Consider the following 23930-nt stretch of genomic DNA (forward strand, 5'->3'; position numbering starts at 1 on the left):
TATCCGTCCCCGCATGTTGCTAAGTAATCAATTTAAGTAAGTAAGTATTCTGACACTTTTACACTTTAAAAGTTTGAAGTCCACAGAAAAGATGTTCTCAAAATGGCCGCTCAGAGCGCACGCTGTTTTTACAGGATGTTTAATTTACAGTTTTGACTTGCCTTTTAATATGACTGTGGCAGGCTGGCGAGTGGATAGAGGCCCAGAGACAGACTGCAGTTCAAAAAAATAACTTTTATTATAAATAAACACAAAAATGAAAGGGCACAAGGGCCAAAACAAAACAATTTAAACACAAAGAAAGACAAAAAGCAAAACTTACAAAAATAACAATTTCCAGGCTGGGCAATGCCTTCACTGGATTCAAACTTTCCAAACAACCAAAAAAAACCCAACCTGCTTCCTCAGCTCCCTCTCCCCAAATGAGAAGCAGAGGCCTCCTTTTATATCAGGTGGCTGGGCGCTGATTGATCGTTAATCAACCTAATCAACTAATCAACCCCAGCCACCTGAACATAATAAACCCAGGCAGGTAGGGGAAGTTAACCCCATCCCTGCCAATTTAAAGGGCAGAGCTTTGCTCTGCCACACACCTCCCCCCATGTACAACGTACACCGGCCGCAATCGGCCAACTCCCCCCTTCCCCCCACCCTCCCCACTCCCCTCCCCCCAAGAGTCCAATTATGTCCCTTGGGTGGGCTGTTATGGTGGGTGGTGGTGGGCGGGGTTGATGTCGGATCAGCGCAACCCCAGGCGATCCAAATGTGTCATCCCTGATGCGGAGCGGGCCGTGGCATCCCCTGGGCGGTGCAAGGCAGGCATCCTTGGCCATACTCGCTCTCGCCCGCAGACCCGCCCACTCGTGGTGGCCCTCCTGGGCCGGTTGATGTGGCTCCTCCCTCTCGGGCTCTGGAGAGCGGCGGCGGCTCATCCCTCTCGAGCGGAGCGGGGCGGTGGCTCCTCCCTCTCGGGCTCTGCAGAGCGGCGGCGGCGGCTCCTCCCTCTGGGCTCTGAGAGCGGCGGCGGCGGCTCCTCCCTCTCGGGCTCTGAGAGCGGCGGCGGCGGCTCCTCCCTCTCGGGCTCTGAGAGCGGCGGCGGCGGCTCCTCCCTCTCGGGCTCTGAGAGCGGCGGCGGCGGCGGCTCCTCCCTCTCGGGCTCTGAGAGCGGCTCCTCCCTCTCGGGCTCTGAGAGCGGCGGCGGCGGCTCCTCCCTCTCGGGCTCTGAGAGCGGCGGCGGGCTCCCTCTCCCTCTCTGGGAGCGGCGGCGGCGGCTCCTCCCTCTCGGGCTCTGAGAGCGGCGGCGGCGGCTCCTCCCTCTCGGGCTCTGAGAGCGGCGGCGGCGGCTCCTCACCTCTCTCGGGCTCTGGGAGCGGCGGCGGCTCCTCACCCCTCTCGGGCTCTGGGAGCGACGGCGGCTCCTCACCCCTCTCGGGCTCTGGGAGCGACGGCGGTGGCTCCTCACCCCTCTCGGGCTCTGGGAGCGACGGCGGTGGCTCCTCACCCCTCTCGGGCTCTGGGAGCGACGGCGGTGGCTCCTCACCCCTCTCGGGCTCTGGGAGCGACGGCAGCTCCTCACCCCTCTCGGGCTCTGGGAGCGACGGCAGCTCCTCACCCCTCTCGGGCTCTGGGAGCGACGGCAGCTCCTCACCCCTCTCGGGCTCTCGGGATGGCGGCTCACCCCTCTTTATTGGAGTGACCGGGGCATCTCCCATGTCTACAGCCAGGTAATTAACCACCATGAGGGCAACCTCTGGGAAGGAGGCCGGGTGGTGTTGTTCCTCCCACTGTTCCCACCTCTCCCCATCTCGACGCCACAGCGTGTTGATAACTATGGGGAGATCGTGGACGAGGTCTGCCTCAGGGTGCATCAACCAGTCCCAGATCTCCTGTGAAGGTGGTGGTGCTGGAGGTAGTGGGGTGGCCCCTGATGCCCGGGGTGAACACGGCACCTCTTCCTGGGCCTGGTTGTAGGGGCATCCTGCCCAGTTGTGGCCGTCCTCCTCACACCGGCCACACCAGTTTGCCGGTGGCACGTCTGGGCAGGACCGCCAACGATGGTCCTCCTTCCCACACCAGGAACACCAGGGGAAGAGGCTGGCCGGGTCCTCCAGCGGTGGCTGCAGCAGCTTACATTTCTTCAGCTGCTGCTGCTTTTCCTGCTTTTGCCGCTGTCTGCTCTTTCCCATTTTTTTTTTTTTTTTTTTTTTTTTTCCAAAAAAAAAAAAAAAAAAAATTTATCCCAAAAATTCCACAAAACAAAACAAAAATACTGCTCTGAGCCTCTAGGTGGCGCTATCCCACTTTGACACCAAATGTGGCAGGCTGGCGAGTGGATAGAGGCCCAGAGACAGACTGCAGTTCAAAAAAATAAACTTTTATTATAAATAAACACAAAAATGAAAGGGCACAAGGGCCAAAACAAAGCAATTTAAACACAAAGAAAGACAAAAAGCAAAACTTACAAAAATAACAAATTTCCAGGCTGGGCAATCCCTTCACTGGATTCAAACTTTCCAAACAACCCAAAAAAAACCAACCTGCTTCCTCAGCTCCCTCTCTCCAAATGAGAAGCAGAGGCCTCCTTTTATCAGGTGGCTGGGCGCTGATTGATCGTTAATCAACCTAATCAACTAATCAACCCCAGTCTCAGCATGGTGGGCCGTTTACTGCCGAGTGAAGTTTTGCTTGCGGTTATAAAGACAATACAGGTTACAGATGTCACTATACATAAATATGGACATTTAAATGAAGCATATAGCTTACTATTTCTTGAATGCCCTCTATTATAGTATGTTAGCCATGTAAAAAAAAAATAGAACAAATGAACAAATACAGTGTCCATGTTACAAGCATATTTAAAATAAAAGTATCTGTTTCACGGCAGAAATATTAAGACAACAAACTTAGATAATATTAACACAGTTACATGCATTACATGACTGAGGATGTTAAAACATTACTTGGATTATATTTTGCTAAATGTAAGAAATCAATCAAAAAGACTGTTTACAGCTCCAAGCACCTTGCTAAATATAAAAAGTACCCCTTTTTTGCTGTCAATGTTACATACAAATAGTAGGATGGTCATTGAATAAAACTGTCAAACAAAAATGACTAAGACTTACTTGTTCTATAAACTGACACACTAGACACTGGATAACTAAAGAAATACATACAAGAAATGTTTTTTAAACTTTGACCATGTGTTCCCACTTTTGGTACAAAGAATTGGAGACCGACCCAAATATTACATGAAAATGTAACCCAAAAATATGGTTTAGCTAATAATGAGTATGTCATAATGTACAGTAGTTATTTTACAGTCTTTTTAACTGGCCCTTTAAAATACAGAATACCAGATGCTGTTTTAGCCAGACAAAACAATCTTACAAGCAATTCCACAACAACTGTTTAGCAGGGACCTGTTGAGAGTGAGGTACTGCATACTTGCTGACTTTCCAATTTACGGAGTCAAATTTTAACCTCTGAATCAACACTTATTTTGTCCCAGCAGTACTTGAATCCTCTGGGTGGGATCAGCACAAGAGAAAATACAATAAGAGGATAAAAACACTTACATGATTGCAGTCTGAAGCGATCTCCGTGTCCTGAAAAACACAGTAAAAAAGGAGGAAACATCGGTCAGCTGATCATACAAGGAAGGGCAAATTCAATAAGTATAAAATTCAGAACTGCAGCTCTACTTTTACACTCACAGCATGCACCAGCTGTGAAGAGCTGAACCAGACAGGCAGTTTGATGGTCTAAAAACGTACATGCTCAAGAAATTAGATATTTCTGGTATGGTAATTTAATTACTTGACCAATGCATTTAATTAAATTAAGACTAAATACACAAAAACAAAAAAAAAACACAACACACACACACACGACACTGGCATGTAACCCATTAAGATATAAAATCGGCCAACATTTTCTCATTTTATTTACTTCTACGACCTATCCAGCATCTAACCTTCTACTAGAATCATTCTGGATATGGCCAACATATTTTAGTATCCTGCATCCCACTTATTTTCTATAAAATGTGAATTTGCTTCTAATGATCATTCAGAAGAAAAATCTTTCATCGGCTTCCTGTGCATCCAGCCACAGTTATTGTAAATTCCACTGAAACTGGGACCTTTAGACTGAACAAAACATGAGGACACAAATGCATGCAGCAAATTCCTGTTCACTGTTTGAATAGCAGGCTCCAGCTCCATTGTTATAAAACAGCGTCAAGCAAAAGGGCAAAGGAAATGCTGAAGCCCATGCTATGCAATGTATACTATTATACCATCTACCACTAAAATATATTGACCTGCTCAATATCCTGTATCTGTGTTCCTTATTTCCTACTGTTATCAATCTCATTAAAATCACCAGGCTTATCTTTTTAACCAATGGTTTAAATTAAAAAGGTAACCGATTCTGTAGAATGATTTTCCCCATTATCTCTAATTTGGTCAGATGCAGAAATTGCTGCCGCACAGCCCTAGTGATCATTCCTTAAAGCATAATCAGCCCTTCAAGACCATCAAATGTATTGTGGCCTGCATATCATGACACCTATTGTGTCTAATGTATAGTTTTTTTTGTTTTGTTTATTTACAAGTACCAGCTAAACAAGGCAATACAAACAGCACTCCCTTTTGTATTCCAAGGTTCCATTAACATGTAAACAGTAGCCATTTTAGACTAGAACCCTCACCAGCAAAACCTTTTCTGCAAGCTTACAATGTTACACAATCACCACCACCCCCACCAAAAAAAAAATCACCCTTTCAGGAGGAGAAAAGAAACCAAGCCTTATTTAATCAGTCATTCCTGATGATATCCATTCCAACTGCAGCGATACACAAACCAAAGCCTCCTCATAAAAATCGGACAGGACTCCAGGGACCACATCATAACAAACACTGCCTTCGTCTCATGGATTCCACACGAACTTCTCAGAAACAAGGCCAGACTAATATTTATTTAAACAAAAACACACAATCAGTCATGTTCATTCCGTTTTCTACCAACATACTGGGGAGTAAAACTGCATTCAATACAGCTGTGTCCGAAATACTCAAACTGAAATTCAAATGACAAACCATTGAGTTGTTCCCGTCCCCCGTCCCGCAGAAAATGAGGATAACAATTCTAACAAAGCCATCTGAAATGAGTGCTCTGAAAGGCTTAATAGTTATGTTCACTAAAGGTGGTTTCAAGAGACAGACACAATGCTTGCTATTTGAAGCTTACTTACTGTGACCACCCACTGCAATTATCTGAATGAAAACAGGTGCAGGTTATTAATGTCCTCTGGGAAACTATATAACAAGGGAAAAAAAAAAAAAAAAAAGTGCAGTGGTACAGGGATCCCCCTGTCCTGATAATGCAATTTGCATCAATATTAATGTTTCTTAAACTCAGAAGGGGTATTACTATCCACAAAGTTCTAAATCTCTAAATGCAAGGAATAAATACGGGTGTATCAATGAATAAATAGTCTTGCCTTCTTTACATAACATACCGTATTGTAAGAGAACTATGTGTTGGATCGTGGCACAAGACCAACAGCATAACAAAGCTCATTATAGTTTACCAAGTGGTTCTTGAATAAATAGATGAGTTTTAGAGATGTACAGTATGAATACATACTCTCCTTAACTCTCGTGTGCTGCTTTTTTTTTTTGTGCTACTCGTACCCAGCAACCACAATGCATTGTGAAGAGATCCCAAACCAAGTCATTTTCCAGACACTCTGGAGACTGACATGAACCAATGTTCTACATTTGTCTGAGCAGAATAGCTAAACTTCCCATTTACTCATCTTTCAAGTTTAATTATTTACACCCAAGTAGCCCTGAAGGGGTTTGCTGTGACTTTATTTCGCACACAGAATGTCGATTGTGGGTGTCTTCGTGTAGCTGGCCGTTGTTTAGCTAAACAGAGTGCATTTGACCATCACTGTCATGCAATCTCCAGGAAGTACAGACCACAAAACTAACAGCACAGCAATACCATAGCCGCTCTGCAAGACACTGAGGAGGAGGAGGAGGAGGCTGAGGGCCCCCCCCCAGCCCACTCTCACCCATTCCTTCTTCACTGCAGAGATCAGAAGCCAGAGACATCCGAGCAGGTTACACCTATCACTCTGAAACCATTCATTAAAAAAAGATCAAGATGAAAATGGACAAACTGCTCTCAAAACCTGCATAGAAGCTAATGAATTCCTGCATAAAACTGCACAACTTATGTTTAACTTAAGTTTATGCAGTAGAAACATTTTGCCTCAGGTCAAGCTTACTGCATTCCAGGAAGGCCAGTTTCTTTATAAATGTAAAGGTTGAAATGCATGATACCACAGTAATACAACAAGTAATACGAGTTATGACGTAATGCAAGCTTGCAGCTCAGAACAATGAGCTATATGGAAGTAGAGTCCTGGAGGTGAAGTCTGTGGAGGAGTTGATCAGCAAGATGAACCACAGCCGAGGCAGCCACTCTGCTGATCCTCCTCCCAGGCAGGCTGGGGACCTCCTGAACCATTAAAAAAAAAAAAATCTAAATCAACTGTGACACTAATGAATGCAAATCAAACATTAACATAATCCACCACACACACACACTACTGAACTAAACCTCTCCAAATCTCATCAGCTCTCAACACTACCAAACATAGCCAGCTAGTTAATATGCACATCAAACAATCACTTGTGGGGCGGGGACATCCTGTATTTAACAAATAATTAAGCAAGTTTACCCAACTAAATCGGCAGCCATAAATCAGTTAACACTGGTTTTGAAACAGATAGATATTAAGTGAGACTTTCTCTTCCATCAGGCTAAAATGGTGCAGCTTGCTATACTGTATATCAGTCCCTGTTCTAACCGAGCTACAGTACAAGAGCACCTGAAAGAGAAGCACACGCAGTCCAGCTTCAACTCAGCGTGGCAAGAATGAATCTCACTGTACTAGAATTCTTCCCTTTGATTTTTCTTTTCTTATGGTCAAGGAAATTACATATTTAGACTACAACGCAATGAGTCCATGCATTTTCATTCCTGACCTTGGTTGCATCAACAACATGTACAGGACTCCTTAACATTCAGATAAACCAGATTTGTTTCAAGCAAGTAAACAAAGGAGTGCCCGAGTTGTTACCTCCTGCATGTCAACCTATAATACAAACCCTTCAAAATGAAACACAAACAGACCCTGGTACACAGCATGCAGGGTGGAAGGCAGCGTGTAACAAACTCAAGCACAGAAAAATTGATATGTCAATTAACATTTGTCATATGTCCACATGTAACATTGTTAAACATCACAGTGCATTTAATGCAGATGAGTAATACAGGCACACCTGAGATGTCAGGACGCTAAATTAACTGCCATGACTAATCATGATTGGACGCACATCACATGGACTAAAACCTTAACTACAACAAGTGTGGCGTACGCTTTAAAACAAACCACTTGTTAAATGTATCAAGTGAAACTAGATGATGTTCTACAGATTAAGACGTTTTGTTGCAAAGTGAATACATAACTGACTCCGGATGGGTTAAATTTGTATGGCGGAAAGCCTAAGGCACAGGAACCCTAACCCAACGACCTTTCCAAAGAGAACACAGAGTATGGTGGGGAAAGACAGGGGGTCCTGTTTGGATAGTACCAGGAAAAACTATATGCCTGGTTAAACAAGAGAGAGATCCAACATAGTTAAGAAAAAACTTCCCTCTGCAGCAGCAAAGCTGTCAAATTAGACTATCAGAATTCCACATCAAAGATGGGAATGCTTCCCTCATTCCACACTGGCTGTAGCGTTGGGAAGACCAACAAAGATCAAGGCCATAACTGGGGGTAAAACACAAAAATATGTTTGAAATCCCCCTAATAAAAAATAAAAAAACACAACTCTGATGTTTACAAACCTAATACTAGAAACTGCAATACAATACTTACATTGACTATTTTGTTAACACATCTTGAATGATTTGTTAACAAACCATTCAAGATTGTGGTACAGTATTCATTATGCAGGCAAAAAGAAATGAAGATTGGCCTGGGGGCAGACAGGCATGTGATCTTTTTGTAGGGCCGTACCAGAGCCAGGCTGAGAAACTTTGATATCTAAATATGGCCCCAGAGTGAATGCATGCAAGTACTTTGGCACTAAAGCAGCCAGTTGCTCATTTCCGCATGGTGCAATCTTAAGACAAAAAATGCCAATGCAAGCATTGAATAAAGAATCCGGTTTTAACTAGAGTAGAAATTACCGATTACTTCCGCTGTACACGAACCTTTGACCAAAATAAACATCCACATGATTCCTTAAATAGTTTGTCAGCATGCAATACTTTCTTTACAAATGCCTTAATTGTAACTGTTCATTTGTATTTCCAGGCTCACAAAGACTGCTTTTTTAAAAACACAAATACTGTACATTTCTTTAAATTCAGTGTTGATTGACCTTTCCCAATCAATAATAGTTGCTCACACAAGACAATTGATAGAAGAAAACAGAAAAAAAGTCTGTCACATACTGTAATCTTATTCACAGAGGCATTGGAGATATCATTTTGGGCACTGCGATTTATTTATGTATAATTTAGAACATACAACTACTGTATTGAAATAAACAGCTGCAGGCTGAATGTTTGCCAACTTGTTAAATAAGTTAATGTAATAAAAAAGGGGAGGCAGAAAGAGCCGGAATTTGCTTTGTTTACAGAGCTGAAAAAATGTGTACAGTAGGTTGAGCACTGGACCAGATAAACACAGTTCCTCATATGAAGCACGCAAGTTTAAAGTGGAGGCTGCTACTATAAATTATGACAGAGTGCGGTTCTTTCAGAAACAAGACAAGCTATCAACAAACACATTTTATTAGCTTTAAATAATTAACTGTACTCTGCTGTGGTTGGCCAAGCAGGTGTCAATTTAAGCAGAGGCTTTAAACAGCGTTTGCGTGTCCAGGAAAGACTTCACTTTTTCCATTGGTAAACTCGACCCACAGTGGCTAGTCAACCAAGTTACTGTATGGGGTGATTCCTGGGTAGCCAAGCAGGATAGAGATGGTTTTTACCAGCCAAGGGAGGGAGGATGAGACTGATCTACATTCAGCCACGTTGCCAGCCATCCAATATTGTTTTCATTAGCTGCCCCCTTTTATTTTACATCCCTTCAAGATCTTTATGGTGTGCGAGTTTGATTTTTATACACATTGGTTTGAAGTGCATGTTGCACCATGTTTATGATTAATATTTAATAAGTTAATTCCCATACTAAATATTTAATGTTGAAAACTACACGTTGGTTAATATTTAACGAAGTGAAATCTGTACTGAAAGGGAGACACTTTCTTTGTTGCCAAGATGTCAAGCAAGTGATTCTTTCCAAAACTAAATAAAAAAATGAAAGTATTTAGAGATTAAACTGCAAGGGTGTTAGTTCCCATTTAATTTCTTAACCGTTAACTTTAAACTTGTTTAATACTAAAGTTTACAATATTCAAAATAAATAGCCTGTCAGAAAAAGCCAGAATAAGAAAGACCTCCATTTTATACTGTAAATCTGCAACATGCATTTGTGTATAATGTACAGCATTTAACTGTAAATGGAAAAGACCGCAAATAAATATTTAATATTAACTGGTTTACACTGTACAGTTACTACTATGTAAACACCCAGGCCAACACCCATTTTCTGCATGCATGTCTTTCAGAAGAAAACACATTTTCAAAAAGCAGCACAAATCAACAATGTGAGCTGGAAGACAGATATTTTATGATTTGCGACTCAAGTTCTGTTATTTGCTGGAGGATGGGCGCATTATAGGAAATCAATTGTTTTCTAAATTAGATTCCTCGAAATCCCTTCCCGGACTGTGCTTTTAATCCCTACAGCGGTGTCAGACTTGCCGTTTCTCATTAATCAGCATAGCCCAATTACTGGCAGCGTTCCACACTGCAGCATCAATACTTATGGAATATACATGGAAAAGAGTGTTCACTGAACTTGAAGACTTTTTCATACAAGACACATGTGAGCTTAGACAACTGGCTCGCCCCAACAGGTCGATTCTGAAATGTATGTTTCGAGCTGTACAGGTATTTCAGCATCACTTTCACTGTTCCTCATATTGTTAATATGAACAGTTATTTTACCACGCAGTTAAGACATGGTTACACAAGATGTTCAACTTGGCATAAACTGTTTTTTTTTTTTTTTTTTTTTTTTTTTTTCAGAAAAAAAATGAAGAACAATGCTTCCTGGAGAAACCTAAAAGAAACATTCAATATCGCCTGAAGCTGTTGCTAAAAATACAGCCCAGGTCCATTTGAGTGTCACCGGTGCGTCTTTGGAGATTCTCTCATGCACTCCCTGTAGAGACCAGGTTGCTCCAGCTTCAGGTTACCCACTAAGTGCACATCCAACACAGCAGCGAAAATGTAAAGATTCAGGGCAGACCAGGAGATTGTACATTTCATTTATAAAAGACTTCACTTTTTGTTCCTCAAACTCGGGTCTGCTCTCTGTTCCTTCTTTAACCTTGTCTATGGGTGCTAGAGCTTTCGCTAATCACAATTCCAGACTCGCTCTCCTGGAGCGTTCACTTGGCTTTTTAAAAGTAAGTTTAAAAAGTATCTTTTTGATTTGACTTATTCTTAATTGGTCAGCGCTTTGTGATAACTCTTATGAAATGCACTATATAAAAAAAAAAAAAAAAAAAAAACGTATTTGTAGAATATGTAAAAATATGAAATCCACTATAAAATTAGAAGCCAATGAACATACGGCACATATCCAATTTCTGCCAAGATAACCCATCCCTGTCCAACTGCATTTTGTCAACTGAGTGGGAGGGTAAAGATAGCCCCCTTTGATGTTGGCATTATCAGCAAAGCTACAAACATATACAGATAAATACAGGATACACCATAAATGTTGAAAGAGTACTGTAGTTCAGAGTGCGGTTTTTACAACCCGCGACTCGACCCGAATCCGCAAGCGTTTGTTCTTTACCTACTGCCTGCAGATGACTGAATCTCATACACACACATCTCTACCATTCTCCTCAGATTGAGTTTATACAATAGGCTATATAGCGTGGTAGCTTTCTCTAGTGGTCTGGATATATTAACATAGTTAATATGTTACAATCTCTACTTGCTTTACTGTAAAATATATTCCTTTCATGCCATCAGTGGAAAGAGCTACACTTGTCCTTTTGCAGAGATTAGTACCAGTTTTGTCGTACACTGTGTCAATTTTCGGTGATTAAAATTCAGACCTGAGCTGCCCCGAAAATTTTTATTTTTTGACCCGCACCTGAACCACGAAAAAGTTCACAGTCCGACCCAAACACAATCTGCAAAATAGTACCCAACCCAATGCAGGACCCTAATGTAGTTGATCCACAAACTCATGAGTGAAAAACACAGGAGTGGAGTATAAAGTATTCTGTTCATATAACAAGGGAATAAAGTGTTTAAATATAACAGCTGATATCAGAGAATTACTTCGCTCAACTCTGCATCTGAGCAACAAAGCATAATTTGGAACAGGCGTTCGATTTCAATGAATGCATGATAGGATTCCAAAATGAGATCTGGTTGTGCGGGAGGAGGGGGGGTTGGGGGTGGGCGGTTGAAGAATTAAAAAAATAAATAAACAAATAAATCGGGACAACCAAAAATGAAAAGTTACGATACTAGATAACGTATTATTTATCTTAAGATTGTGTGATCTTTGTATTGGCTGAGAGAAAGAGAACTGCTTGAATAGTATCCATCCATCACATATTCACTTATCTGCCATTATATCAACTTCTTCAGCAACACTAGTTTATAAGTGAATAGAGAAAATTACTTCAGAGATTGTAGATCCCACCAAATTTTTCGTACACTGTTTCTTGTGCTCCGTCACGTGAGCTATTCAGTGTGTTATGTAAAATCCTGTTCGCCTGCGGGGTGTATCATTTCATCATCTCCTGCCTGTCACTCGGCAGCAAATGCATGCACCCACACAGCAGATGGCGACTCTGTCAAGCATGAATACCTTGTAACTTTATAAACAAGGGATTTAGGAGAGCGCCATCATAAAACCTGAATCTCAATAATTGGGTGAATATAGTAATTGTTACAGCTGTGTATAATGCCATTTAAAATTAGGATTAATTCATCTGACTTTATATATCCACCCTTACTCTGGTCCCACCACAATCTGATATGCAACGGATTACTGCATTGACAAAGCACAGCACTATCAGAAGAAAAGAACAAAACTAGTATCAAAAGGCCGGATCCTGGCCACAGGTATCAGGCTGTTATCTGAACACTAAAACAGAAGTCAAACAGAAATCATGAACTGTGCAGGTGCCCCTGTCTAGCTCTGCAGTCGAGCTTCCATATGACTGGATAGGGCCCTGAGTCAGCCGGAATGCAGCTCTCGTGCGAGTGATCACATGCCCCCCACATGTTGTCGTTTCAGGTCAGTGATGAGCATGTGGCGAGACCAGTTCCTCCAGCGCTCTCCCTGCAGTCAAGCTGCTTGACCTCCCACCCCCACCCCCACTCCCACTCCCACTCCCACTCCATGAGCTTCACAGGGTTTGGAGGATATGCCACTATCATATCCAATGCAGATTCCCTACTACTTAACATTAAGCCTTTCCATAAACATTTAAGCCTGGGGCTCCCGAGTGGCGCATCCAGTAAAAGCAGTTGCGTAGAAAAGTAGTGCCCTATAGTCTGGACATCGCCGGTTCGAGTCCGGGCTATTCCTTTGCTGACTGAGAACAGGAGCTCCCAGGGGGCGGCACACAATTGGCACAATCGGCTAACAGCACACGCTTCGGGGGACAGGGTGTGTTAGTCTTCGCCCCTCCTGAGTCAGCGCAGGGGTGGTAGCAGTTAGGAACCCTAGCTCGCACCAGTGCAGTGGTAAGGTACACATCATCCATTTACTGACAATGTAGAACATTCCCCCCCCCCCCCCACCCCCCCACCCCCACCCCCACCCCCCCCCCTAGGGGGTGGGAGGTGGGGGTGGATGGGGGGTGGGAGGTGGGGGTACACCGTCGCGTTACAGCAGATGAAAGGCACTCCAGAACGTAACAAAACAGTGTACCCCAGCATACGTGCCATAAATACGCCTCTCTGCAAAGCTCAGAATCCCAAAGACATTTAGAACAGAGATATAAAATAGAATGTTGTAGCATTAACACTAGTGACACAGGAAATCATTGATGTCTGGCTGCTAAAGGTGGTGTTATACAAAGGTCAAGCTCTGCTGGAGAGTGAATTTTAAAAGAAATTCAAGAGCCTGCAACAAACATGTTGTACAGATCAGTCCAGCAGGTCTTTGCTTGTTGCGGGATTAATGTGAGGAATTGCAAGAAAAGGGTGACGAATCCAATAAAAGTATCTATTTAGGCACAAAGAAAACCTAAGAAACATATCTGGAGAGAAACAAAGCACACTGACAGAACTCACCTTAGGTCAAGTAGTAGGCAATTAGGATGGGGGGGAGGGGGTGATTAACCAGGTGACTCTGTCCCACCCACCTATAACAAATGGGTTGCAAGCCAATCATCCACGCAGTACTAGCTGTTTGAGCCGACACGATTCGAATCAATTCATTAAATGGTGGATCCACAGCTTAAGAGCCACTGTCAAAACTTGCTATACCAGGTTGCTGCTGCCTGTGGATGTCATGTCCACAAAATTATAGGGAATGGGATACAAGGCTTGTTACGCTGCTAATCTTAATAGGAACGCTATCATACAGCCAGCAATTACACAACATCTATATAATCTGTTATCAACCAGCACAGTGTACTGCTGCTCCCGTTTTCAGGTTTTAGTGTTTAGACTAGATTAGATGTTGTAAAACTGCACTTGCATTGACAAAGCTACCCATTTGTTTATTTACCAGTGGTTTTTAAATACAGAAAAGTAGTGCAATCCATTTTGGTGGATCACAAACCTGTAAGCAGAACAAAAGGCATGACTGCACTATGTAAATCGGGGATGCTTCAGTACAAATTAGTCTTTGGTTTCACCATTTTGTCACACTGAAGCCTCAGGATCTTAAATTGCAAACGTTTCAGTGCTTTTCAGACTTCAGGCCAGTTGCTTAAATGTAGTTCCATGTATCTATTGATATTGTACACATTTATTGAACTGGGCGAATCTCAAACCACACAACTACTATAAAAAGAGAGTCGCTGCATTGTCAGAGAAACGGCGTATAACCCTGTGTCTATACGAGATTTTAATTCAAGTTTCAATCAATGAGGTTAAATCATACATGAAAACATTCCCTTTCAACCACCCATAGTTTGAGAGCCACATATTGTCCAGCACTAACCAAGACTGACACTACTGAATAGAGAAGCTGGCGGGGTGAAAAGATATGGCTGAGGATGTAACTGAATACATATCAGCTACAGTAGTGCCTCCATGATGAAAAGTGCCTCTCCAACATCCGCAATTCCCAGCACTACTTTCAGTATTTAAAATATTCAGCCAAGACCAAGTGACTTTCACCCCTTTCACACAGACTATTTATGGACAGTTAAGAACCACAATCTGGCACTTTGGTCTCTGTGAACTGCCTACCGTCACAGAGCCATCATATTTTATGCAGACTCTGAACTACTTCATGACTGTATACCAGATGTGTTGGGCATCTGTCTTCTGTGTTACATGCTTTCATTTTTTTTCAAACACAATGGCTGATCAAGAACGAGGTAGTAATTGAAGACCGGAAGAATTTAAGGAATTGTTCAACTTTTCAATTCTAGTGGCAGCTACTTAACAGATGCGGCACTTTGAACTGTAGAATTTGTGGCTGTGTGAAAGGGTTCTGACGGGATTATACCAGCATAGATTGCACAATTTCATGCTGTGTGAATGGCTCACTAGCGGCATTTGTGTGTGAAAGTGGTATTAGACTCACATCAAGATTAGACTGCTCTCACTGGAATTGTGTATTCAATTCAAAAATAATTCCAATAGTATTTTGGTACAAATCCTTTACAAGGATATGAGATTAATCCAGTTGCATGGATTCTTGCTGATCCCCGTTCATCCAGGTTATTTCAGGATTTTTAAAACATTTTAATAACATCAAAACTATACAAGATTTGTTTTACAGCACTGTTTTGGCTGAAAGCAGGCTATTAAAATGAACTTCAGAGAAATGAGATCTGCTCTAAAGAATCAATCTCAATACATCAAGCACATTATGTAAACAAATGTAAGCTTTTTGAAAAAGAGGGACAAACATTAGACAGAGTACATAGAAATATTGCAAGAGTTGGACTATAGCTACTCCTAAATTTGACAGTGTGCAATAGCTGAGAAAGCCAAGTTAAAATACCTGAACAGGTTAACTTGTCAAGTTAAATATTAATAAAATTACATTTTAAAATGTCTGGTGCTTATTTGGGAATGCATTGCTTTCATAACTTTGCTGTTTGAGCACTATCTTGTAAAACACCTTGGACTTTTTTGCAGCTATATTAGGGTTTGAAAAATGTAACCGATATGATAATGGGTTGTCACTGCACTTCCGTCCATGACCTGCACGCTTCACAGCTACATGAAGTGCGATCAGTCGATCACTTTGCTATTCAGTGCTACCCCTAATGAGGAGTATACTGCACACAAGCAAAGAAATACAAAAACAAAACACATTCCAGAATAAAACATTCTGCAAATGACCTAATGTTGAAACTAAGTGTTGTTCCTTTCATTTCTTGATCAATGTTAACCAAAGAAAACTAAATAACACTGCAAAACATCAACACTACTGTACAATAAGACAACTGGTTTCTACTGGGTCAGGTTTTACCCCATGTAAGAGTAGCAACGTTAATATTTCAATATGAATGCCTGTAACAAAATAACACTTTGCTCATTTCAAGTGGCGTAGCACACAATGTCTCAATCGTGTACCAGATAAGATAAACTGCAATATCTCTCTGGAATGGCTGGTATGATGCAGCTACTCTTCCTTCAAATGAATAGAATAGTACGAAGATAACCTTTCAACGATCACGTCTCCCTCAGCTTCTGCAGTTACCTGAGGTCCCCTCCCTCGCTCACACACTCACAAGGAGGGAAGAGGAGTGTATCTTTCCAAAAGGTCACTCTTGATAGTCCTTGGTGGCCAATTACTAATCAGCGTTGCATAAAACAGCATCACCTCACATGACAAAGCCCACACAGCATAGCTCTACCCCTCAGCAAACCCCCACCAAGGGAATAATCTTCATTTGGCTGCACTGGGGAAACAGAAAAGGGCATGTGAACACCCCATCTATTCCCGGAGTTCTCACGCGTTGGCCCGTCTTACAACAGCACGCCATCACAACAAAATACCCTGTAAACCAGAGTCATGTTTATCAGAAGAAAAAAACCATACTAGCCACAAAACCACAGATTCTAGAAACACAATCTACAAAAGATCGCTTTGGCGGTGAAGCCTCAAATGTATGTAAGACACATAAACGATCCTAAAAGAATATCATTGTGGGATCCTGCTTCTTTATCATTTAACACTAAGTACCCCATCGTCACAAGCAAGCTCCCATGTCTAGTGAGCAATTTAACAACTGAGGATAATCCAAAAGCAACTGCTGCACCAGAAAAGAATGCTGGAGTCTTAATTAGGGGTGAACGGTTATCTAATGTCACGGTATGTACACTTCATGGGTATCTATCTCACGCTCACAGTGCAATTATTCCACATTTACAAATCATTGCTAGCAAAAAGCCTCACGTTACTAGACTGGTATAGCTAGTCACATCTTCTTAACATTACGTACATCTACTGTGCTAGAAATACCAGCTTTTTTTAGTTATCGCAGCAAAGACTGGGAAACATCCGAGTGCCGTCCATTCCTATTAGAAACACACCAGTGGGCTTGCTTGTGCAATAGAAAGAAATGCTGAACAGCAAGTATGGATCAAACAAAACACTAAATATACAAACTTAGTATAACCAAGGCTCAACAGGCAGTTCTATGCAAGAAGCCCATTCTTGTTTCGTCTTGCAACAACACAACAAATGCAGGTTATAGGACCACCTCCACCTTACACTTGCCTTCCATGTGGCACAGTAGAAGTCAGTGTTGCGTAGGGGTAGAAATGTAATCATTTATTGAGTACCATGTGACAGATTGTACTTTAACAGAAGACCAAAAAGCACAATAAAGCTTAATGTAGTTTAACAAATGGTTCTTGAATGAGGGAGAAGAGTGATTTATAGTTGGTATGAAGGCATACTCCTATAATTTCATTTTTTTTCTTTTATCTTTAATTATCATTTGATCGTGTATTTCATACAAAGTAGTTTATCAGGCCAACTGCGATACATACCATATCTTAACCAGCATTGCAATATTTTATATATACCCCCAATGCTGCACCAGGCAACCAACACAGAAAGTAAAAAGGGGAGAGGAAACAAAGGGCTTCCATCCTTGAATCCTTGTTGTGCCACGATGAATGGGCTTCAAAAGGGGAAACAAATAAATAAGGGACTTAAAACTGCCATGCTAAAGCAGCAACATTAAAGTGGTCCTAGCTATAAAATAATTCCAGCAATCTCACTTTTCATGCAGTTCGTTCGCTTTTCCCGGTCTCAGAAATCACGTCACTTAATCAGACATGGCCCATCGAATCAAATCTGTAGATAAAAACCGACAAACACTGGAGCAGCAGAGCTCAAAATCACAACTGCATCCTTTAAGAGGCCACGGTTGAACATCAGTAGTTACAACACATTGTTTATTATATACTCCGGTTTGCAACATGACCATACCTTGGTGAACCATAAAGGACCGACTACCTGCTATTTTGCATGGTTTGCCTAAAGGCAGGTCAGTCCCAACAGCTAGCAAGAAAGACCTTTGCATCTTGAAGTGCCACGGTGTCAGTATGGTACCCATCCATTCATAGTGACGGATTCCGGTTTATTTCACTGCCTTTCCCATGTGTGGAAATGAGGAACACTGGGTGGACATTTATTTTCCCGAATGCCATTACTTCAAACCTTCATGCTACTTTGGAGCAGTAATGTGTGGCACACATCAAGATATTGAAAAAAAACAAAACAAAAACCCTGAAACAAAAGCAGAATCCTAAACTTGTAAATGACATTACAGTACATGGCAGATACATTCGTTTTGGTCACAGATTAATTAAAAAAAATAAATGATGGAGCTAGCTTCTATATTATATAAATATATATTATATATTTATTTGTTTTAATGTAAGTGTTGTCCTGTTTTTAAAACCAAGGAAAACATGCTTTAAGTGCATATTTTCAGTGATTTTAAATATTCACCCTCAAACAGTACTTCAGGTTTAGAATGATTGCACTGAAATGACAATCATTAGCATTGGTGCACTGTTACCACATTGTGGTCCTGCACTTTAGAAATATTCCCAGATATTCTGGAGGGCAGACACTCTGCTGTCAAAGTGGCAGTTTTACAAGCGAACAAAATGCAAGCGGTATTTTTAAATTGCTGGTAGATTTTTATATCTGTATCAAGTCTGATATAAGAAACATAAGAACATAAGTTTATAAATGAGGGGGGCCATTTGGCCCATCTTGCACGTTTAGTTGCAAGTAGGTTACTGATCCCAGAATCTCATCAAGCAGCTTCTTGATGGATCCCAGGGTGTCAGCTTCAACATGTATTTATTGTTCATCAGCTTGACAATCTGATTACGGAAGTTTATATAGACGGCACGGCCGATCTGACTAATGTCAGAAAGATAATATGAATTTCTAGAACTTTCTTTCAGACAGACAATGTCCATAAGGAGAAAGGAAACGTAATAACATTGCTACACAAATTAAGACATATTTAGCTCTGATGACACACGAGATTTTAGTCGGAGGAAAAAGTAACTACATACAATTACCATTTTGCACACTTGCATTACGTGCACACTACAGCAATAGCTTGGTGCTGATTTTAATTAATCCACATTACTCTGTAAACTAATGCTAACTAACCCACTACCTATGTAACAACCAAATTACGTCTACGGCATACACTGCAGTATCCGTGCAAAAGGAGCCCACCGATTCCCAAATCTGTTTAAATCCCAAAATAGAGTTCCGCCGATTAAAAATGCTACATCTTTTGGTCTGGTTTGCAATAGAATTTGGGGAATCGGCCTTGGCTACAGATGTGCAAGATCATTCGCCATCGCCATCGCCATCACCTCACACAGCTACATGCAGACCACCTCGGTCCCCCCCCTACCTCGGTCCTGCCTCACTCACAGTAATGTGCAGGCACACCCCGACTCCCGTCTCACTCCACCGATCACCCCTCTTGTCTCCCCCACTAGCTTACCTCCTTCCGATCCTGCAAGCACTCTAGCACGGCCAGGTTGTTGTTCCAGGTGTGCTTGGGGCATAATCGCGTCAGGTCCTCCCGACAGGCCTCTTCTTCGGCCAGCTTCCAGCCGGTGATCCGGCGGGGCTGGGGGGCCCCGGCTGCGGGCGCTACCGGGTTCCCCGCGATGGGTGCTTGCCCTGGTCCCTGGATCTTCATCTGGCCTGGAATACCATCATTGACATTTAAATGTAGTTTTTGCACCTGCGAGAAGCACACAGAGACCACAACAGACAGCAACAGAAGAAGCAGCTGAACACGTCTACACGCCGCCATCTTCGGTGGAAATAGCAACACCAGCAGCAGCAGCACTGTACTAAGCCACTCCTGTTTATATTATCGGTGTGCGCGGTGGAAACGTACGCTCCCCCTTTTAACAAGATGGAGTGGCCATCAGCGTTTCTAGTAGTTACCGTGGAAATCCTCCACCAACATGGCTAGTATTGGTTCAAGTTGTGTGACGATTTTAGTGTTACTCACTGCGACTGCCTTGTTGTGAAGCGTTCTGTTTGGTATTCTGTTAATGTACTATTTGCCCAGTGTTACAGCAATGTTTTTAACCATGTTATAAAAGTCTAGAAATAACCAGCACTGGTCAGACAATACTGTACTGTATTTTATTTGTTTTCAGTTGATCTTTGTTGCTTTAACAGGCTTAAGTCTCATGTATCTTCAGCCTAAAGGAGGACTGGCATTAAGCTATGCAGAATGGCCCTATTTATTATTTGGTTCTCTCAGTCAAATTCAGTTACAGGTATGGAACAATACAAATGATCCCCGCATCTAAAATGGGTTCAGAGATGTAAGGATTTGAATGTACTGAGCTGGCGCTGGTTCTGGCTCTGGCTCCGGCTCCAGTTGCCCAATTACTGACTGCTTCATCATGAACGGGATGAGTTGATCCATCTGATATTATAACAACCTTGATAATTCATACAAAATGCCTTTTTTTATAGTGTTAATTTGACTTCCCCGTTGCAGTCTTTGAATTCCATTGGAAATAACTATTATTAGCAATGTCAAAGATTTAAATGACTGTAATCATCTAGCTGTCAAAATCCATAAAAATGCACAAACCCATTAAACTTTGACCTTATGGCCGACCCCCAAACTCTTCATTCATTCTATATATACTTTCTGAAATTGACATTGAGATATTAAATATATTTTTGGAGCAGTACAGTTTTCCTATTCTGAGATTTTTTTTTTTTATTTTTTTTTTTGCAAAAATCCTACAAAATACATTTTTGCACAATCTGGCTGTATTGTGTAAGGAAAAGACTAAATCAATTGAACGATAAGGATTTTAGGGCACAGGTACTGTCATAACTAGAATCCTCATGAACTGCAGATGCAGAATAAACTGCATACACTGAATTTGGCTCAAGTGAAGTGGCTATCTGAGATGCATTAAGTACACAATGCATCTTAGCTCTCTTAGCCCTCTGCAAACAAATTAATGAACACTTGGTAACAGATGAATAAAAACATGCACTTTAAAACTAGCATATAGCAATTATTTCCAGTGTCAATCTCCATAAAACCAGTCCGTCTTTAAAAAAAAAAAAAAAAAAAAAAAGAAAACAAATACCTTTTTAAACAGTGAATATGTGTCCTAATTGTCAGCAGGGAGCCAGTATTCAAATTACGACTGTAAAGGCCGGGACATGTAATAGCTTATCATAGTAGATCAATTTAACATAGGATGTCAGACACAGCTGTCCTCTGCAAGATGTCCAGTGTCATATTTTGGGCATAAAGTTTCACTCATTTTATGAGCTATAACTTAATTGGGAATGGTGGATTGAAGGTTTTCCAGAGGCTTGCAGTATTAGATTACACTGTACCTGCAGGGTGCAGTGCAGGTGTTCACTGCAGCTCTCAGCCTTCCACACATGCGTAATAGCTCCAAGATAGCAGTGTTTTACTTTGTGCAAACAAATCCACGAATATAATGTAACCCTTCCCCTTCTGGTGTAGTTTATTTCAATCCGTAGTAAAACAAGGAGCTTCTGTAACAACATTTACTGTAAGTTTTATGGTGCATAGCCAGGAAGCTTATAAAAAATAAACTTTTAAAGTAATTTTAGCTAACAAATGCTTCCATAAATCATACCTGTTTTGCACTTCCATTAGCTACATAGGTCTCAAGTGTGCAGCTTTGAAAGAAACACATTATAGAAAACATGATATCTCATCTCTGCTATCACGTTAGATTAAAAAAAGTGCTCAATTTCTGAAGGATCATAAATAAATTGTGCAGACTTGTGGAGATGAACTTTAGCTGGAAACATAGCAAGAGAGAAGCAGGTATAGTTTGACTGCTAATAAAGAACTTTGCAAAGCTTGCAGGAGCTCAAATGAAGGCTGGGGTGAAACTGAGTTCAACACCTGTAAGAGCATATTGTTTTGAAGGAAGAATGGGGCGAAACTGTGGACAGGATGTGCTTTGTTCTTTAGAAACAGGAATGTTTCTCATACTGGATTTATAATGCAAAATAATTTGCTGTGCTGATCACTGATTAGATTAAAATGTAAGTTTTAAAGAGCCTTTGCATGGCTGTCAACATATTGGATCTGATGTTGGACAGAATTGATTTCCATGTATTAATTTTAATTTACTAGAAAAAAAGATAAGAGTACACCCTTTTTATTCTTCTATCTGACTTGAAAAAAACATGAAATGTTGAAAACAGTGAACTAGTGAAGGGCTCTTGTAAAGGGAAAATATAGGACAATTTACTCTCAACATGTTTACCAGTGAATTAACCAAATATGTGTACTGGAAATATTTACGATATTAAAAATATTAAAGAAGGGAAGGAGAGAGAGGGTGAGACAGAGAGAGCAGAGAAAGGAGAGTAAACCTTTAGATAGAAAGGCTAGCTTCAACCAATCAGACTCAAGCCAGCAAAGGGCCTTGGTGTGGTTGTAGCTTAGACCAGGGGCTATAGCAAACAAAAAAAAAAAAAAAAACCACACACACCAAGTGAGATGTGGACATATCAGAATAAAAAAAAAAAAAGTTACAGGACCAACACAGGACAGGATAAACTGTCTTCCTCTTAGCCAAGTGGAAATTTGACTTTTTGCTACACCCCGTACTGTATTATGCACTGAACTGCTATCCTTACAGCATCTTTTAAAAAATATTATGATATCTGTCTATAACACAGAATTTGTTGCATTTGTTTTTTGGTGCCTTTGAAAAGGGCCACGTGTTAATTCCTGGGTAGTTTGTTAACTCAATTCAAAACTAGATCAAGAAGATAAGCATTTATATGCAAAGTACTTTTGTAACCACCTTCCCTCAGCTCCAAGCAGCACAATATTCAAATATATACTAAGATAACCTCATGTGTTAAATAGGTAAATATCAGCTAGGTGTATTTGCCTGCTAACTACCTCTAAAAAGATATTTTGAGTTCTCTGATTATGTGTTTGTATTTTTAAGGCTGTGAGCAAGACATTTAAACACTGTAAACATCATATTAAGTACATAAACAGTGCTATAGGGGGTCTATGAAACCAGATAACAATTGACACACATATTGTAACACAGACGGATGCCTAAACTTGTGTATACCAGTACTTACCAGTCATTTAGTATTGTTGGGATTGTGATTGATTGTTAATTATAATAACACTACTGTTACTATTGTAATGAATAATAATAATAATGACACTACTACCACAACTACTACTAATAATAGTACTTCTCTAAATACCCTGTCACTTAATCCTAAACCTCTCACACACTGTCTGGCGTTTTTTTTTTTTTTTATGAAATGTCATATGGGAGCCATATTGAGATTGATAATAAGAATCTAAGTAAGATCTTGTATTTTAAATAACATGAAGCAGTACAGCTGCCCAACTAACACCAAGCAATATTCTGGCAACTTTTAAACATGTTGTTGCAGGGGACACGTTAAAGCATCTTTCATGAAGTAGTTCAAATCCGGATGTTAGCAGATGACATGCAGTCTATAACCTCGCACTGCTGCAAGCAGTAGCAGGATGATGCCACTCTGTGATGTAGGGGTGAGCAGGATATTCAGGATTAGTCCTGCATCTCATTATAACCAGGCTGTTTAATCTGGAGGAGGGATTATTCTAGTCAAACATTTTAAATACACCAATAAATGAAGACACCTGATATATCCCCTCCTGATAACGATCCACGATGTGATAAGAAACAGAAAAGCCAGAGCACACATTTTATCGCTCTTCCTGCAGTGATTTAGAAGACAGATCTCAAACCTGTGTACAGTGGCCATTTTAAAACAAGCTTTGAAACACTTTAAAGTTATAAGTGTAAAAAGTTGTCAGGATGTTAATGAAAAATGACAGGTACGTTATTTAAACAGCTGTATCAAGATTCTAATATCTACAGACTGAACAGTTTATTGTTATATAATAACTGTACACAGCTTAAACAATATTCATATTCTACCAAGAATGAAAAATAAGTTAAAAAAAAGTAACATAGCACTGTAT

General features: G+C 41.1%; 1 protein-coding gene across 1 annotated transcript in view; it reads right to left on the reverse strand.

Annotated features, from left to right (window-relative positions):
* Positions 1–19780, reverse strand: part of LOC121325256 (Golgi apparatus protein 1-like) — a 46152-nt gene extending 26372 nt beyond the window's left edge. Inside the window, exons 1-2 of the mRNA XM_041267660.1 lie at positions 19389–19780; positions 3579–3608 (exon numbers count right to left, since the gene is read on the reverse strand). Coding sequence (XP_041123594.1) covers positions 3579–3608; positions 19389–19706 — 348 coding nt within the window. The 5' untranslated portion in view covers positions 19707–19780. The remainder of the gene's footprint in view (positions 1–3578; positions 3609–19388) is intronic.
* Between the last annotated feature and the right edge of the window lie 4150 nt (positions 19781–23930).

The sequence above is a fragment of the Polyodon spathula genome, chromosome 13, assembly GCF_017654505.1.
Source record: "Polyodon spathula isolate WHYD16114869_AA chromosome 13, ASM1765450v1, whole genome shotgun sequence".
NCBI lineage: Eukaryota > Metazoa > Chordata > Actinopteri > Acipenseriformes > Polyodontidae > Polyodon > Polyodon spathula.